The sequence below is a fragment of the Tursiops truncatus genome, chromosome 11 (genome assembly GCF_011762595.2).
Source record: "Tursiops truncatus isolate mTurTru1 chromosome 11, mTurTru1.mat.Y, whole genome shotgun sequence".
Taxonomy (NCBI): domain Eukaryota; kingdom Metazoa; phylum Chordata; class Mammalia; order Artiodactyla; family Delphinidae; genus Tursiops; species Tursiops truncatus.
The window spans coordinates 62,859,704-62,879,250 of record NC_047044.1 but is presented as its reverse complement, the minus strand read 5'-3'; the positions used below and the strand labels follow the sequence as shown (position 1 = coordinate 62,879,250).

The 19,547-nt window shown below is 49.7% G+C and overlaps 1 protein-coding gene across 7 annotated transcripts in view; it reads right to left on the bottom strand.

Annotated features, from left to right (window-relative positions):
• The window catches only part of FMNL3 (formin like 3), a 55,511-nt gene that overhangs the window by 15,397 nt on the left and 20,567 nt on the right, over positions 1-19,547 (bottom strand). For 6 of the 7 annotated variants that reach the window (XM_033866773.2, XM_033866774.2, XM_033866776.2 and 3 more), the window contains exons 2-5: positions 6,636-6,719; positions 4,504-4,584; positions 4,159-4,235; positions 935-1,018 (exon numbers count right to left, since the gene is read on the bottom strand). In XM_033866773.2, coding sequence (XP_033722664.1) covers positions 935-1,018; positions 4,159-4,235; positions 4,504-4,584; positions 6,636-6,719 — 326 coding nt within the window. Of the gene's footprint in view, positions 1-934; positions 1,019-4,158; positions 4,236-4,503; positions 4,585-6,635; positions 6,720-19,547 lie in introns of those variants that run through there. The other variant, XM_073788706.1, reaches the window with a different exon arrangement.

Below are 19,547 nucleotides of genomic sequence, written 5' to 3'. Positions count from 1 at the left end.
CACTCGGGAAAGTCACGGGCAAACCGGGGTGATCAGTCACCCGAGGGCCAACGTAAGTCTTGGGTCTGAGTCTGCATGTGCTGGCCATGCCATGAACGGTCAATATAATCCCTCTTTCCATATATTTAGGTAATTATGGTAGGGAGCAACCCCTTAAATAATAACAACTAACAAATAAAAAGCGGCCACCACAGTATAGACTATGTTCCAAATACTACAACTGCTTTATACACGTTATCATCTAATCCTTACGGCAACCCTGGAATATGGATCTCCTCTTACATAGGAGGCCCTCAGCAAACTTGCCTGAGGTCACGCAGACAGTAAAGGACAGAAGAGACCCACACCCGGCTTTGGGCTTTGTCTTAACTCGAAAGCCCTCGTTCCTTCCACTACCCCACACTGCCTTCTCCTCTGCGCTGATTCACTTCCAGCTGCCTCCAAACCCCCCATCTGCTTGCAAAAGGCTCCTGAATGCTTCACTTTCAGTCTGCGTCAAAGGTCATGCTCACTGCTCCTGGGGTGACCTGGAGTAACCCTCTCACAACTGGAGACCCAAAGTTGCTTCTTGAAGACTGAGCTCTCCCAAAGCAAACGAATCCCACAGGGCCTCCCTCCCAGAAGCCAGGACATTTCCTTGGACGGCTCCCAGCATGGAGTCGGATCCTTCGGGCTCGATTCTGAGCTCCCTTTCCACATCTCTCCTCCTGCTCCCCAAAATGCACGTTCTACTCCAGCCACCTGGCATTCTTCACTGATCTCAGACAGCCCCTTGGCCACCTGTCCACCCCCACGCTGCTGCCCAGGCCCTCCCCTCCTGCCTGGGGTTCCCATTCCCATCTTCACTACTGCAAGCTCACCCTTCCTCGTCAAAGTAGAATGGGACCATGTCCTTCCTCATGGTTCCCCAACCCTCGTCCCAGGTGGTACTCACATGACGGAACATTGGGCAAATGACAGGTAATCCACCAGCACGTCCAGGCCTTTGTTTTCATCATTCAGAAACTCCCGCACCCACCTGCAGATAAAGGAAACACAGTGGAGGGGTCTGCTAAAGTGGATTGAGGGGGAGGAGGAAAAGGTGTCTCTGACAGAATGACACCCCCTCCTGGATCCTCTGGAACTCAGCACCAGGCTGGGAGAATTCTGAAGATCAAAGCCTGTGGCAGACCCAGCCATGGTCACGTCACCGGCCTGGACCGCCCCTAGGCGGCAGAGCCAGGGATAAGGAAAGGTACAGGCCTTCCAACACCATGTTAGCCAAACCAGCTTTCAGAAGCCCCCTCCTCAAGGGCCAGGGCCCCACTCAATCATTTTCTAGGTCTCTGGTGTCTAGCACGTGGCTGGGCGCACTGTCCTGATGCCACGTTCCTGGGAGGAATTGAGGGTTAGACAGAGCATTTACTGTAGCCCTCGTGCAGAGCTGTTCCTGACAGAAGCCAGCAGGTCCCTGACTTGACCGAAGTCTCAGTTAAAAGACAGGCAGGGAGCGTCAAAGAGAGTCCGGAACAGAGGCATACTGGGCCAAAAGGCTCTCCACCAAGTTCAAGGAAAGGTATTTTGGGAAGTAGTGAGCAGAGGAATACGTGGGACTTCAGCGTTTTGTCAGGGTGAGTCTGGCAGACTAGGAAAAGGATGCGGGGACAGTCAGGAACTCAAGTAACCCCAGAATGGCTCTGGCCACTAAGAGGGTGAACCAGGGAGGCAGCAGGGAAGACAACTAGGCACCCTAAAGACAGTGGACCGGGGCATGTTCACCCTTCTGCCTTCAGGCCTTTTGAACTCAGACATCCCTGGAAGGAAAGTCAGGAGCGAGTCCCAGGACTGTTACAGGACAGGCTCATTCCTGTCCTATAGACATACAGGACCCAGAGAGACATAAAACTCTCAGGATGAACCCTGACTCTCCTGTGCTCTGTTCCCTCCGAGCGTCCAGGTGTCCTTCTAGGCCAGCTGCGCCAAACAGCCCTGCAAGGCCGCTTCTCCCCCACAGCTGGAACACCAGCGCCATGTTTGATGGCCACACCCCGGGCTACAGAGAGAGGCCGGGCCAGAGCACCAGGCCCGGCTAAGATCCGGCAGCAGGCTCTGGCTGCGGCTGACTGACACCGGAGCTGCCTGAAGTTAGCTTCCTCTCTGGGGGCCGACAGGCCTCCCGTTTCCTGTCTGTCTGCGCTCCAGCTCCCCACCCCCTTCTCATTTCCTGTCTGAGTCTACACTGCTATTTTCGGGATCTTGACACTTTGAGGAGAGGTTAAAGGGCACTTAGGCAAGGCCGCAAACCAATACAAACCAGGGAGAGGAGGAGCAGGAGAGGCTCTGGAATCCTACTTCCCAGCCCGCCCACTCCAGGCCCGAGTTCCCATCTTTGCAGGCCTGGGGCTGATCGGGCTGCTGCCGAAGCAAGATCCTCCTCTCCCTACCTTGCCCTGGGCTCCCACTGCCCTGAAGCACCCACACCCCAGCCTGACAGCCTGACAAACTCCTCCTGCCCCAAAATCCGGGACGGATCCGGGCCCTCCCACATAACTCTCCCAGAGAAGCCACAGTCCGGATGACAGGAGCTCCTAAAATGCCAGACACTAAGCTGCTCCTGGGAACCAACGACCAGGTCCAGACCTCTAGCTTGTGTGCCAACCGCCAAGAGGCCCGGGCCTGGGAACCATGCTGCTCTGGCCCCAGCTCCTGGCCAGTGGCCAGGGGGGTTGGTGCCAGGTAGAAGGGGCAGGCAGAGGGGACTGCCCTGCACTGCTCTGTGGCCCTCTCCTGAGAAAAGCGGACCCCCATCCTCATGTAGTAGGACTTAATAAGCAAGACAGGAGGGCCTGAGAGAGAAGGGAGCAGGGAGGGGTAAAGGCCCTGTGGAGCAAGGCAGGGTGGGAGATGGCGTCTGGAGCTGCCATCCGTGTCACTCTTGCTCTCTCACGTGGGGTAGCTGATGAGGCTCTGCAGTTTTTCCTGCTGTGAGCGTCACCATATAAAGGTGAAGGCTAGTTACACATTTCCAAGCAGGTCAGTTCTCAATGTCTGGTTCACAGAAGAGGTGTGAAAGCCAACTCTGGCCATCCAGCACAGCTACTGAGGCCAGGAACTGTCCCTTTCCTGTTCTTTCCTGTGCCATTTCCCCTACCACTGTTGCTGAGGCAGCTGGCTGCACACAGGTAGCCTCCATAAGAACCCCAGGCAGCCTCAGCCTGGGGAGGGGACAGGAGGGGAAGGCATATGATGTCATTTGGCTCTTTCTACCCCTGCTCTCAGGAAGCCCAGGACCCCGGGGCTGGAACCTGCCCAGAAACCTCCACCCCGAACCCAGGCTCGACTTCTCACTTGTGTAAGCTCTCAATGTTCATGCCAGGCCCCTCGGTCAGGCCTGTAGCCCTGCCTGCAGTTCTCCATCAGGTGTCCCTCACTGTCCTTTGTGTATACATATACATACACACACACACACACACACACACTCTCTCTCTCTCTCTCTCTCTCTCTCTCTCACTTTCACTATATTTACTCTGGCTGGTTACGGTTTTATAAAACTGAGACCATAGCCGTCTTTCACTGTATCTCACGCATTAGCCCTCTGTCTGTTCAGCAGGTCCTGGTTCCCCACTTCTCTGGCAAAAAAGACGCATGTAGTTTCTAGGGGCCCCGTCAATGGGTTGGCAGTACCCTGGTCAGTGAATACGGAAGATGTTCAGCTCCTGGCCCCCACTGCCTTAGATCTTTCCTGGTACTTCAGGAAGCTGCTTCTGCTCATGAACTAAAATTGTCTTATAATCAAGCAAATAATCTTCTGGGCACCAAACAGTCCATGAACTAGGTAGGTCTCAGCTACCCAGTGCAACACACTCCTCCATCCCCAGCCTTCTCTGGGCCTCCCTTGGCCCAGCCCCAGGCCACAGGCAGACTCCAGTCTCAGCTGCTGTGGGAATGTCTTCCACTCAAAGCCACAGGCTGAGGACCCCAGGAGAGGCCCCAGGCTTGCCAGCAGCATCCAGTCAGCAGCTGGCAGAGCTGAGGGGGAGAAAAGCCAGAAAAGGAACCGTCTGAAGCTCTCTGGGGAAATAAAAGCCATTCAAGAGGCAAATCTGCCCTGTGGCAGGGAGATGAAACCAGGTCCTAAGAGGCCAGGTGAAAAGGCTCTGATGGCCACATCGGACTCACCCAATGTGGTTGGTACGAAGTGAGATCTCCAGCTCTCTCAGTACTTTGGTTGACTCCTGCACTCTTCTCCTGAACTTCTGTAAACATGGAATTTTCTGTCACTGATGGAGGTCCCCAAGCCAACTTTACAATGCAAGCAAAAGGGGTAGAAAAGGAAAGGGAAGGCATACAAGAAGGCAGTTATAGTCTTTCCCTCTGTTACTAGCCAGCCACTCCAGGGCCATGGCCTCAGAACACAGAAACCCAACTCCCATTGCTCAGAAGCAGTCCCAACCCAAGTCAAACGGTTTGCCCCACAGGACTGTAAAGGGCAGCAAAACGGGGACTCCCTGCCTCGCACTTCACCTTCCGAGTTACGCTGGGGTCCAAGAAGCTCTGGAGTTTCTGGATGTAAGTGTGGGGAGGATTCTTCACCTGGAATCGTTCCTGTAAGGGAAACACGTGTGTGTACACAGCCACCCAAGGTTCTGAGGGGAGTGCTGAGGAAGTAGGGCACTCACAGTGTTTGATGTGAGGGGACTCCTAAAGTTATCACCTGGCCCTTAACATCATCCAAACCATAGGTTCCCCTTCTTGACTTATCCTCAGCTACTTCTCATCTGTTGCCATCTTCTCCTCCTTCAGTTAGTACTCCCTGAGCCTCAAATATTTTTCTACACTAAAAATTATTTTAAGAGCCTGCTGCTTCCTAAGAAGATGCGGGGATTACATAGCTCTAAACAGCATCCAAAATAAAGACATGATTGGGAAATGTTGTTCACTTCCTAGCCAGCTAATGGACAGTGGTTAGGAAGGTGAAAGGGAGGGAAGCTAGGCCTTGTAGAAGCCAATTTTCTGAGCCCTGAGCCCAGACTTGGGACTGGACTGGTTTTGCTGTGTTAACACAGCTTAGGAGTGCAAACACACTTTCTGCTCCTTGCCCAGGTCCCAGGCCCCCACAATCCAAGCAACCCCAAATGCTGCAGGCTGCTTTCAGCAAGATCACTGCTCCGTCCCCTTCCACACAGGGCACAGGCTCCCCATTGTGGCCCAACCCCCTCATCTGACCCAAGGGAAAACTTTTAAGCATTCTGGTCCTGTAAGGGCCTCCACAACGGAGATATCTGAAGAGTTAGGGGATGGAGAGGGTCCAGGAGAATGATATAATGTTAGGAAACAGAACCTAAAAACAAATGAAAGAAAAAAAGGAAAGGTTTAAGAAAGAGCTGACATTATGTGACCTAGAAAAGACTGAGAGATTATCAATTAAAGACACTCAGTACCAAAGGGCTACTGTTCTCCAAACCCCAGGTAGGTGCTCAACTCCTGTTAATGCAGAATTCAAGGAAATTGGCCTTCCCTGGATAAGAAGCGACCTGGACTAGGTTCTCTGAAGCATGATTCTACCTTAGGTCAAGCAGCATGACTTGGGAAGCAGAGGAGCACAATAGTTAGCACAGACGGAGTTGGCAGCCTGAGCCCTGGCTCTATCACCTACCAGTGAAAGGCAAGTTACTGAGCCTCAGGTTCTGCTTCTATAAAATGTAACAGTGCCTTCCTCAGAGGGTTTTTGTGAGGATTAAATATATATATATATATATATATATATATATATATATATATATATATATATATATATATATATAAGTGCTTGGTCCATAATAAGTACTCAGTAAATGTTAGCTATTGTGATTTTTGTGATTTTGTTCAGGGCTTGAAAAAAATTATGTTTATGACAAAACTCCATCAGAAAGTGCTGGGTAAACAGAATGCCTACACTCTGGGCCAGGTGCTCCCATACCTCCCAAGAGGTAAGGAACTAAAAGTCAACTCTCCCAGCAGTGCAGACAGGCCTGTCTGAGTTCAGAAACTCATGACTTGTGATCTTCAAATGTGGGCAGGGGAAAGAGCAAGGCCGCAGGCATTACTTCTTGATTCTGAGCTAAGTGATAATCTCTATTTTCTCTTCTGTCTATAAACACTTTCGTGTAGGGAGAGCTTCCAGTCCTCATGTTCTGAGATTTGGGAACAGGAGACTAGAGGACTGGGGCTTCTCATTCCTAGAGGCCTGTAAATAATGGGGAAAATCCTGCTATTTGCCAGGTCTGGAGCAGAGTGAGAGAAAAATGGTGCTTTGAATTTCCCAGCCAGGGACAGCCCTCACCCTGGGGAAAGGCAGAAACAAGCTCTGCTGGGAAAAACACCAAACTCCTCCACAGCAGACCCTATACCTCAGACCTACACAAACCTCCTTGAGGCTGCTGCTCACTGGGAAGAAATCAAGACAGTTCTTTGTGGCAGCTAGAGGGGAACTTGGCCTACCAGCCCTGTCTCTGTTAGGAGAGGCGTTTTGGATCAGGAAGTAAGCATGGACTGATGCCACGCCCAGGCCAGGGTTCCTCAAGGAACCCCAGAGCTGCAGTCAATGCCCACGGTCCTGCTGCCTCGTCCAGCTCAAGACACACCCCCCACTTCTGGGCCCACTGCAAACCCCGTACCTGGTCACAGATCAGATCCCACTTCTTCTCGTTGTCATACTGCCGCAGGAGCCGGGCTTTGTCAGGAGGCAGGTTCATGGAGCTCTGAGGAGAGAACCTGAGTCAACAGGGCTGATAGGCTTCCCTTAGGCCTGGTCCCTCAGGCTTCACCCTGACACTCTGTGGCTCATAAGGAAGGCTCAGAGAGGCATGACCATCCTCCTGCTTCCCCTTCATATTTGCTTAAGCTTGGTTGAACAATGTTTTCCAAACCACAGGTTGTGGAATCAATTTAGTCAGTCAAGGGTAACTTTATTTTAAATGAAAATGAACAGATTGGTTATCAGGGGGTGGGGGTAGAGGGATAAACTGGGAGATTGGGACTGACATATACACACTACTATACATAACATAGATAACTAGTAAGAAATGGCTGTATAGCACAGGGAACTCTACTCAATACTCTGTAATGGCCTATATGGGAAAAGAATTAAAAAAAAAAGAGTGGATATATGTGTATTTATAACTGATTCACTTTGCTGTACACCTGAAACTAACACGACATTGTAAATCAACTATACTCCACTAAAAATTTTTTCTAAATAAAATTAAATTTAAAAAAAGAAAATGAACAGATTAAAATAGAATAGGATTGAAGATACCAGAATTCATTGCAAGTAGGAAGTATAAATAATGTTTCACAGACTTCCCTGGTGGCGCAGTGGTTAAGAATCCACCTGCCAGTGGAGGGGACGCAGGTTCGATCCCCAGTCCAGAAAGATCCCACATGCCACAGAGCAACTAAGCTCATGCACCACAACTACTGAGCCTGTGCTGTAGAGCCTGTGAGCCACAACTACTGAGCCTGCGAGCCACAACTACTGAAGCCTGCGTGCTCTAGGGCCTGCGTACTGCAACTACTGAGCCCGAGTGCTGCAACTACTGAAGCTCGTGTGCCATGCTCCAAGAGAAGCCACCACAATGAGAAGCCCACGCACTGCAACAAAGAGTAGCCCCCGCTCACCGCAACTAGAGAAAAGTCCCACGTGCAGCAACGAAGACCCAACACAGCCAAAAATAGATAAATAAAAGTTTCATGAAGTTTTGTTTCTTTTTATGTTATGTACACACACACACACACACACACACACACACACACACACACACACATCACGCTGTAAAATGTGTTTCTTAACATGGGACTGGGCAAAAAAGTTTGAAAGCTACCAATCTAAAGTGGCAAGCTTCAATCGATTTCCCCCCACGGTCTGAGAGCTGAGCGGGCTTCCTGCACCACGTGTGCCCATGGGTGAATCCTGAGCCACCCACAGCCTGTGCAGATGTCACAAGTCTACCCCTTTCCCTCATATCAGGATACAAGTGAATGAGCATAACATTAACATAAAGGTAACTGCTCAAATTTTTAAGGAAATAATTTACAGAATTTCAGGACTTTAATTATTAGTATCAATAACTTATGACACAGCTCCCAATTACTTAAGACACAGTAAAGTGTCCCAACCCCTCGTTGAGACACTCTAACCTAGAGTACAGGACAGACCAGGAGTCATTTTATTTTGTTCACTACTGTTTGCTGAGTGAATAAACGAATACAAGTGTAAATGAGTAAAAGCCAAGGCATCCATGGGTGAGCTCCACCCAGGCCAGCAGCCCTACCTTTCCCTCCCTTTTACCCCTGTCCAGCCAAGGCCCTCCTCTAGCCAGTCCGGCGGCTGCCTTGGTGGCAGTCACAGCCCTTGCCTCCAAAGGCAGATCACTCACCTGCACCCCACCCCCAACTCCTGAATCAGATATGATCTCCTACCTGAAGTATCAGAGCTGTCTGATGACCCACGTGACTACCCACAAATCTGGCCTCTTCCCCTAGCATACTCAGGCCACCTGGAAGGCCTTCCTCTCATCTTTCTCTCCTTTACCTACTGCTCCAAGTTGAGCTCTTAACTCCCGGGTAAACGAAGCATGACCACTTGGTTTACCGCTACCCACTCCTTGACATCCTCATCCCTGGGAACGTGAATCGTGTGTGCCCCGGATCCCAAGGAGTCACACAGGCCCTGCATTATTCCAAAAGCATCAGGAGTATCCTGGGAGTGGGGCCTCCATTTTCTAAGAAACTAAAAGAAAATCCTTAAACACCATTTATTTCTGTTACATGTATCTATTTATTATGCATTTATTTACATACATACGATTAAGCCAGTTGTATGCTCATCTAGCTCCTAAAGGACTGTATCTATTCATACGATCTCCAACCCCCAATAATGTCTAACCCTGTGACAGGCACTGAGTGGAGAGTAAGTTGATGGTAAACCTATGGTTAAGATGTCCCGGTTCTGAGCTCTGGGCCCAGCTCCTTGCTGGAAACAGGGTCACTATGGTTCAAAAAAGAAGTAGCGTTGGGATCTCTGCTCAGTGTTTAGAAGTAGAAGAACTCAGGAATACAAAAGAGGTCAAGAGAAGAAAAGAAGGGGAAGAGACCACCACTTCACACCTCTCCCCATGGTTTCTGCTGCCCTATTAACCTGCCTGAGCTTCCGCAGGCAAGAGGGGCTAACCGAATCCTCCCCACTGCCGATGTAGCAGGGATGGCCGGACGGGCAAATACAACCCCAGATGTTTCTCTCTGGAATTACTTTGCTAAGGGCCAATCTCAGCATGTCTCTGTGGATAACAGGACAGGAGCAGGAGGCCATAACAGAACAGGGACCCAAAGATCAAAGGTGGCCCAGAGCAAGTTCTCCCACCTAACCAGGGCCAGGCTTCTGCCAGCTGAGCCCAAGTGAGACCAGGCCTGGTTCTGGCTCTGTGTGCGTCCTGAGATGACTTCACTGTCATCTGCTCCTTTCTCCCAAGTCTGTGCCGTGAAGGTAGAAAACAGTTGTCTCCCTTGGAAGAACACGACCGGGCCGGGGGTGGGAGCTTGTCGCTACTGTGACAGACATCACATCCCGTCTACACCAACCTCCTCCCTCAGCCACCCACTGTCAGCTGCTGTGGCCTCAGACTTCCCCACCAGGTGAACTGGTGAGAAAACGTCCCCCCAGGGCTTCAAAGACGAAGCAGAGTCACCACCTTTGGGAACCCTAGCCTAAGAGCATGGAGGAGGAACCCCAGGGACCTGGCCAAAATTTAGATGCCCAGGAGAGAGGGACATCAGTGTATGGAAATGGGTGGCAGACGCATGAATCAGCTCCAACCACAGGCCCACATCCTCCAGTCCAGAGTTCTGGGTGGCACTTTCTGGACAGTGATGGCGGCGGTCTTCTCTGCTCCTTTGGGGCTAAAGTGTGATGGGGAAGGAGGTGGGTGGGGGAATTCCCCAGCCTGCAACACTCACAAGAAGCCCATCACTGACTGGGGGGTGGGAGCCACTGGCTAGGGGGCAGGACGAGGGCCTGGCAGTTCTCCCCCTGCCAGACTAGGGAATCGGGGCTTCTGCCTCCACCAGAAAACGTGCGTGAGGCCAGCAGGGCTCAACGTCCTGAGGAAGGGCAGCTTCCTGAGTTCCGGGGACAGCCAGGGAGCAAATCTGACATGGTTCCTTCTGGTCTCGGTCAGAGGTTTGTTTCCTTGACATTTTCCTGCCATGGTTCCGCAGAGACCTCAGGCTCTCTTGAGGCAGAAGTTGGGCTGAGTTCTTGCTAACTCCTCACTGAGATCCTTGCTGAACAGAAAGGAGGTTCAGCTGTCTCAGAGCAGGGGGCACTGAAGGTGGAATCAGACAGCCCAAGACCAACTTCAGGCTCTTCAGAGTCACAGAACCTCAGTGAGCTCACCCATAAAATGGAGATAATCTCACGACTTCACAGGGTTTTATGAGGATTAAATGATAAATATTTTGGGCCCGTATGTGTCTGGAACACACAGTTCCCTGCCCGCTCTTCCTAGAAACACTGAGTAATGTTCTGACATCCCAAGGACCTGCCCTCTGGCTCCTGGATTGTCCCTCTATCTCTGCCTCTGTCCCTCCTCCTTCAGTACTGCTTCTCCACACTCTGGGGACAGAGCAATCCCTTACCCCTCCTTTGATCCCTCTCTGGTTTCCTCGAAGCCTAGGAGGAAATGAAATACCACCATCCTTGGGGAGGGAAAGGGAGACCCCAGGGAGATGGGAAGAGAGGGGGAAGAGGAACTCAGACTGAAAGCAACTCTGGGACTAATTCCTAAATCAGAGGGAACCAGCCAGAAGTCTAATAATAAAAACCTACAACAGGAAGAAGCAGAAAGGGGTGGATCTGACGCTTCTCCGGCAAGGCCGCTCTGGTTTACTGCCAGTTTGCGGCCAGGCAGAGTGCCCTGCTCAGGGGCCAACCCCTTCCTGGGCTCTGCGGGAGCAAAAGGGCCCAGTCTCCCCAAGCGAGGCTTCCTTACTCCCCACCGGACCCCTGTTGGCCCCAGAGAAGCAGAGGAGGAGGGAGGTGGCTCTAGTCGCAGAGGTTCCTTTCCCTTTCCTGCTCTGCACCCCAGGCCAGTTAGCCCCTCCTCGTTTCCTTCCCACTGCAGGGGAAGGGAAATGCCGGTAGGGTTGGAGTTTCCTTCAAAGCTGTGTCTCCTGTGCTGCGACTCACCCCTGCCTCTGTCAGTCTCCTTGGGCCAGGCCTGGGGAAAACCCAACAAACAGAAATAGGAACCACCCAAAATTCCCAGCTGCTTCTATTGGTCCCAGTCAATCACGATAAATCTCAGGAACAGAGACAAAAATGGCACAGGTCCTCTGAGGGGAGGGAGAGAGATGTCTGAAACTTTCCTGTGAAGGGGATTCTGGAGGCTTGAGGGAAGGCAGGCGAGGGCTGTCTATTTTGAGCAAATACAGAATGCGAGCTGGTGGTTTTCTTGATGTCTTCCCTCTCAGAACCTCCTCCCCACCAAGTCCCCTACGGCTGGCCACTTCTCCCCAGTGTGGCAGCCCCAGCCGCCAGGCTCAGCCCACAGGGGTGGGGAGCCCTGAGAAGCTGAGTCTAGAACTTCCCCAGAGATGAAATGAGGCACTGTCCCGGGCACTACATGCTGCTGAGCCCCAGCTCCGGGTCACAGCAGCCAGCAAAGCCTCTCGGGCATCCACAGATCAGCCCATTATACAGATGGCAGAGGAGAATGCAGTGAGGTCCCAGGTTTGGGAGTCCAGGAGACTGCTGTAGGAGCAGCTGGAGCCCTGCGTTCCCGCCCTGTGTTCCTGCCAGGATCCCCTCACATCTCATGCCCCCAAGTCAATGGCGAAACAGGCAACACTGGGCACAAAGGGCCATGCCCAGCCACCAAAAGGACAGAGTGTTAGGAGTGGCCCGGCCTACTCTCCACGTGTCTCTCCTGGTGGGCAGTAGACGCAGCTGTGGCCAGCTGGGCACTGCTCCCAAAGGGCAAGAGCCCAAGGAGGTGGGAGGTACCGGCCCCTGCTGCCTCGGCCCCCTTGGCGGCCACAGCCAGACCTGCCAGCCCTGCGCAGTAGCAGCTCCCAGACAATGAGAGTTATTTTCAGCCAACGCTTTAACACAAGCCAGCTGGCCAGTGTGCAGGGCGGGAGTCCTCCTCCACCCAGCCGGCCCAGACGGCAGGCCCAGCCTGTTGCTTACGCTGCTGCCGCCTCTGCGTCACTGTTTGTTTATCTCGTTGTTTCAGCACAGCTCCTCCTAACTGCCCCCCAGAAGTACAATCCTGGCAAAAGGAAACCAAAAAAATCAGAGAATTTGGTCAAAGGTCCAAGAGCGAAAATTAAGAAGGTCCAGACATGGGAAGCACAGCAGTCCCTGCAAACACCCACACTTTCCCCCAGCCCCGTGACTGGCGGGAGTAATGCAGGGTAGGAAGCAGACCAGGTCGGTGGCCAGGTCTCACTGCAGCTCCCACAGACCGAGCCCAAGCCTGGCTTTGCTGCCAACCTGGGAGACGAAGCTCAGGATGGCTCTCCTTGCCTGCCTCCCTCCCATCCTTCTTTTCAGAGCTCAGGTTTGGAGAAGATAACTTGAGACAGAGTCTGGAATGAGCCTGAGCCAACTGGGAAAGGCTCTGGGAGAAGAACTATATCCTGCAGCAGAAAGGAAATCACAAGAACAGTTCATGACACTTGGCTGGAGGAAGAGGTAGCCCTGCCCGTGATGGAGTGGGATGAACACTTCAAGAATAGGAAGGGGTGGACAGCAGCAGTCACCTCCCTGGACTCGAGGCTTCCTGCCCTGGTGCTACCAAACCCCATAGCCTCAATGGTACAGCTGCCCCTCCCTCCTCACCTCCCTCCATCTGCAGCCCCATGCACAGGGGCTCATGGGTGTGACACAGCTCTAGCCACACACACGGTTTCCTCAAGGCCTAAGCTACCCTACTAGACTTATGGGTGGGTGCTGCTTGACTTAAGTCTCTGTAATGGCTTAGGTCTGGCTTTCTGGTTTTGTTTACTTGAAGCTATCACTTTGGGAACAAGCTGCCAGGGAAAAGCCAGCTTTCAGAGCCCTGTCTGGAGAACGTGCTTCTGTGGTCACTGATGACTCTATAACCAGAAATGACTTGTTGAGCAGTTACGGGCCAAGTCCCTGAGCAGCCTGGAGGAAAAAGAGATGGATTCGCCAGATGTCTCAGGCTGAGCTCTGCAACTCACACCAGGGAAGTCGGGTAAAGGAGAGGTCCTAGAAGGCCAGCAACAATCAAACAAAGAGGTGGCTTTATCCAAATACAACTATACCCCCCGAGGCCTCTTCTTCACCCTGGAACACTCCCGCGTTGGATCCTGAGCCGGCACGGGAAGTTGGCCATGACCCCAGTGCCGGCAAAGCCCCCCAGCTCTACCCTCTGCCACACTGTCGGCCTCATACCTGACATCAGGTAACCTTGGCAGGTAACCTGGCCCTGGCTAAGGACACCTTTCTGGCCTACTCAGTCAAGAAGCACACAGCCTCGGATAGAAGGACTTTTGTTAGCTAGGGGCCCCAAGCCCCAGCTTGAAAAGTCACTGCCACAGCAACTTGATCTATCTGCTGGCTCCTCAGCCCCTCCTCGCGGTTAGCCAGACCCACACAGTCCCCAGTTACGCAGAATGGAAACTATTCTGCTGGGGGCAGCTGGCTTTCCAAAGCTAAGGAGTCTTGGGGCAGAGCCTCACATTATCCCGGTAGCCAACCAAGGTCAACCCTTCTCTTCATGACATTCTGCCCTCCCGCCAGGGGAGACCTAATAGGCAGCGCTACCTCACAGAGGACACAACGTTTCTGGGGTAACATCCTACAAAAGGCATCTTCTTCTCTCTCCTCAGACCACAGCCCATTACCACTAGGACCCAGGGCGTGTCCTTCCCAGGGTCTCTCATCCATACCTTCCCTTCCCTTCCATTCCCACTGCCACCATCGGATAGGCCCTTGTTCACTCCTGACCTTCTGGGATAACCTTCTAGCTGGCATCCCTACTTCCAACCTGCATGTGGATGAAATTTCTAAACTTCCTAGCACATAAGATAAATCATGTTTCTTTTCAGTTCAGAAATCTTCTCTGACTCCTTACCATTTACACAAGAAAACCTAAACTCCTTGGCCTACTGTTCTTAGCATCTTAAATAAGAAAGAGCTTCACAGGTAAGTTTCTCCCTGGGTTGGCCCCAGCATCTCTGACCAGCTCATTCTCTCCTGGACTCTCTCTCAGAACAGCCACTCTTGCCATAGGATTTGCTTATAACTGACGTTTCCCCAATCTTCTGAATCCCTACCTATTACTACCTGACTCAAAATCCAACTCTGTGACTACCCAACACAGCTCAATCCCTCTTCTGAGCTCCAAAGCATAATCACATGTGAAGAATGATACGGCAGAGACCTGCTTGTTATCCCCAACCTCCTCTCACCTTCCTTATGAATGAACCTCCAATGTTCAGCTGAGCACTTAGCAACCCAGAATTAATATATTCCTATAAACAACAAGGTCCTACTGTATAGCACAGGGAACTATATTCAATATCCTGGGATAAACCATAATGGAAAATAATATAAAAAAGAATGTATATATGTGTATAACTGAGTCACTTCGCTGTACAGCAGAAATTAACACAACATTGTAAATCAACTATACTTGAACTTAAAAAATAAATTTAAAAAATTAAAAGAATTAATATATTTCTCATCTTCCCTAGCATTCAGGTGTGGCTATGTGACCATGTGGGATGCAAGTAGAAGTAGTGTGTACAACTTCTGAGAAGTATCATTAAAGGGAGGGAGTATACCCTTCTTTTCTCCTTCCTCTGTCCAGCTGGTTGGAATGCAGAGGTAATGGCTAGAAGTTCAGCAGCTATTCTGGACCATGAGGTGACCTTGGAAATGAAGTCCAGATGAGTGAAGCAAAGAGGAAAAAAATAGCTGTTCACTGATACCATGGATCTTAACACAAACTGAATGAAGTCTATATAGTGTCTTTTCATGTGTGTATTTCCTTTATTTACAATTAGAACATGAACTCCTGGAGGGTAGGGGTCATGCCTTATCCTTCTGTGAATCATGAGCAAGTGCTTAATAAATAACTGATTGATCCTGCTACTACGTCTCCCATCACCAAGTCTCTGGTTCAGTCCCTGGTTATTTCTGGAGGGGATTATCCAAATTCTTACAATTGTCCTTGCTATTTCTGGTCCCTCTCCTATAATCTGCCTAATGTGCTACAGCCCAAGTCACTTTCCTTAATGCTGCTTCTCCCTCAGCAAACTCCCACTTCTCATTCTGAGTTTCAACTCTGTCCTTCAGTTCACGCCATAAATCTAAGACACTCCCCTGACTCATCTTCTAACCAGACTCATCTTAAAGCCCGCTAGCCCACAAGCTCCTGAGCACAGGCACCACCATCACCAGCTTGTTTATCACTGTAGTAGGTGCTCAATAAAGTTTGGGCAAATTGAATTTCCCCATACATATACTCCTCTTTTTCCTGACCCTAAGATTTCTATTCTACATTGTCCTCAGAGATCATCTCCTTCCCAATTGCCAGCCATGCGCCTCATCCAATTCACAACGGGTGAAATCCCACCTTCTCTAGCAAATCTTTCATAAGCGAGACTGGTAAGGTCTACACTCGCCCCCTAACAGCGTCTCCACACATTTACTAACGCCTTTAAAATATGTTCATGGAGTTGTAATTTATAGCTAATGTCTCTTCACCTTTTCTTGGGTGTTCAATAAATATCCTATCACAAATCTCAGAGTGGTTAAAGCACAGAATGAGGAGCCACACTGCCCTGGTACGAATCTCGGTTCCACCACTTACTAGTGTGGCCTTGGGAGACTTATTTAATCTCTATGAGCCCCAGTTTCCTCATCTATAAAATGGAGGTAGAAATAATACTTACTTCATAGGGTTGCTATGATGATTAAAGTTAATATATGTAAAGCATTTAAGTCAGAAGTAGGTAGTAAACGTTACACATAAAGCTAGCTATGCTTTTTGAGGGGGGTGGGGTTTGGATTTCTTATTCAACAATTAGCTGGAAAATAACATGCCAATCACTAAGCTAGGAGCTGGGGATATAAAAATAAATAGGACAGGATCCTTACATTCAGGAAGTTTATATCCAGAGGGCAAGGTAGACAAGCAAACCAGGGATGAGTGCACACAGCACAGCTGTGAAACAGGTGCACGTGGCACCGTAGGATCCCGAGGATGCAAAATCTAATAGAGGAGTCGAGTAAGGCTTCCTGGAAGAAATGCTATAGGATTTAGTCTTAAAACATCAAGCAGGAGGAAGGCAGGAAAAGCAATGAAGCAGGGGAAGATGGTGATATGCTAGGCAAGGACACAGCAATTGCAAGTACACAGACACACAAAACGCCATAAAAGGTCTGGGAGTCCCTGATTTACAATAATGGAATAAAAGTATATATGAGGATATTACAGCAGGCAGGGAACAGCCAGATGACACAAGGTCTAGGAAACTAAGGTAAGTAGGTAGGCATGAGTAGGATAATAATGATACTACTATTAAAATGATAAAATAATGACAAAAGCTAACATTTATTGACAAAACTTTGCTAAGAACTCTGTATGAGGGACATCCCTGGTGGTCCAGTGGTTAAGAATCCATCTTGCAATGCAGGGGACGCTGGTCAGGGAACTAAGATCCCACATGCTGCGGGGCTACTGAGCCCTCGTGCCACAACTAGAGAGCCCTCACACCACAACTAACGAGGCTGCGTGTCACAACTAGAGAGAAGCCCTTGAACTGCCATCAAGAGCCCACGCGTCGTAACAAAAGATCCGACATGCCACAACTAAGACCTGATGCAGCCCCAAAATAAATAAATATTTTAAAAAAAGAAGAACTTTATACGATTATCTCATTTAATTCTCACAAGAACCCTATGAAGTTGGGACTAACATCATTCCTATTTTACAGGTGAGGAAACAAAGGCTTCGAAAGGCAGGCCGTGGAACTTGCCCAGGGTCACACAGCCAGTACGCAATAGAGCTGAGATGTGAATCCAGGTCTGACCCTGAGTTTGTATTCCCATACAATGCCTCTTCTGAGACAACCAATTGTTTTAGCCCTTCTCTGAACCTTTTCAAATTGCATGCATCCTTCAGGATCAATACGATCAACGTTCCTCATGAAGCCCCCTCCAAACAACCCAGACCTCTGCACACTCCTTCCCCTGAACTTCTGTGGGGCTTCCTGCCCTTGCTTCCCATCCACAATTATATTCAATCATTCCTTCAATACCAAATACTGGTGTCTTCTAGGCATCATACACTGTGCCAACTGGAAGTCCTATTTTGCCTTGCGATAACTCTTGTATATTTACCAAAAAAGGGAAAACTATGGCCTATAAACGTCTACTCTGGGCCAAGCACTATGCTAGATCTTTTAATTATAAGATTTCACACAAAAAATTACTGCACTCTCATATTACTACTCACATTCTGTATTACTTCCTGAACTAGACTGTAAGCTTTGTGAGGGCATGGACTTTCCTTGACCACACTTGTTCCTAGACAAGGATGTCTGACACACAGAAAAAGCTTAATAGGTGCTGTGAGCTGCCTGTGTGGATGGCAGAGGCCAGCTGGGGGCAGCACTCCATCTCACCCAGTGTACCAGCTGGGGGCCTGGCTTGGGCTTTCTAGGCGTCTCATAAATCCAGGAGCTTATTATCAAAACATAAAACTTAATGAATCCCTTCCTACATCCAGACTACACGTGGGAGGGGCACGACTCCTGCTTTATGCCCCAGCATGAGCTCACATCTGTCACCAGTCATATCAGCTGGGGAGAGGCACTACAAGTCCTTTGTCTCTCCTTGCTTTTTCAATTGCTCTCAAATGGAGGTGCATCTCAGTGCCTCAGTGCTCCTCTGCTCTTTGGGGAGGAATCGTAAAGACCCCAGTCTGCTCTTGATCCACAAGCCACCCTCCCAACATTGTCCCTCCTCATGACTTTAAAGGCCAGAGCTTGACACAGAGGTTATGACTGCCCACACCCTACCCCATCTTTGAGTGCCCCAGCTTTTTTACATCTCATTTGATTGTCCAGCTAGAAAAACACCTCTTTGGAAGTAGCCTTCTGGGAGTTCCCACCCCAGAGAGACCCTGAATCTTGTCTGCTTCTCTCAATGTCTGGTGTCCTAGGTGCCATATTCACTTGGGGCCACAGATGGGGAGGAAAACATTACTGAGCGTCTCTTATATGCCAGGCACTTTTCTCACAAAATCTCACTTACTGTTCCTAATAACCAGTGGAGGTAAGTGGTATAATGCCTGCTTAACTGGTGAGAGAATTAAGAATCTGAGACCAACTGGCTCAAAGTCATACAGAAAGTGGCAGAACCCAGATTCAAACCCAGATATGTGGCCTCCAACAGAACTTTTGCCAGGACATGGCTTTTTCCACCATACCCTGCCATCTCCTTACAAAGAAATCAAATCTCCATTTCTAACTTGGGAAGGTCCATCTGTATTGGTCTGACCGGCTTTGGTTGATCATTAAATGGTGCCTCCCTGTCCAGCAAGACTGGGTGAAACTAGCTGAACGAGGTATGTGTGCCAAACACCTGAAGTTCAAGGTTTCTGTCTCAGAGTAAGAAGGACACCATGCAGAGCAAAAAGACAAGGGAACTCCCCTCTTGGACACCACAAGGTGACAATTCCCTCATACCTGAATGGCATTTTAAACATTCAGAGAGCTATAAATAACAGCATGGGCTTTGGAACAGAGAGGACTGAGATTTGAATCCTGGTACTTTTCATGAGACAGTGGGAAAGTTACTAGCCTTCTCTGAATCTCAGTTTCTTCATCTATAAAATGTGAATCACAATCTCTACCTCCTAGAAGAATTAAGTGAAGGGACGAAAGAATGAAAAGGAGTTTGAATAGTGCCTAGCCCAGGAGAAGGGCTCTATAAATGGTAACTTGGATGAGCTACTCCAAAGAGTTGCAGGTGACTCAAAGATAGCTTCTAAGCACATACATAAAATATAATTTCACAGTACTTTAAAATGCATAAAAGAGAGAGTATATACATGTAGCTGAAGAGTATAGGTTAAATATATTTATACGCTTATTAATTCTCTAGGTTAGAGCAGTTGCACACACGCCCCTCCGAAAGGTAAGACTGAAAACACCAACAGCCACCCAGAGGATTCACAGGAAAGCTGGGACCAGAATTTGGGGGGACAGAATTGAGGCACCGACTAACTAAGGTGCTCTGCTGAGTGATCTGGGACAATTCCTCTAAACTTTGGGATGAGATTTTGCAAAGAAAATTGTTTTTCGTGTTCCGCCTTATCTCAAGTCCCTCACCTCCCCGTTGTCTTCCAACTTCTGCAGGTTAAACCTGCCGTCTGCAAACCTGAGGTTTGATCTACCACAAATCTCTGTTTTCGGCCCCCTCAGCTAACTACTCTTCTCAACAACTGTTTCTCTCCTTGTGACCTTGCATAAGTCTCAGGAGTTTTCCC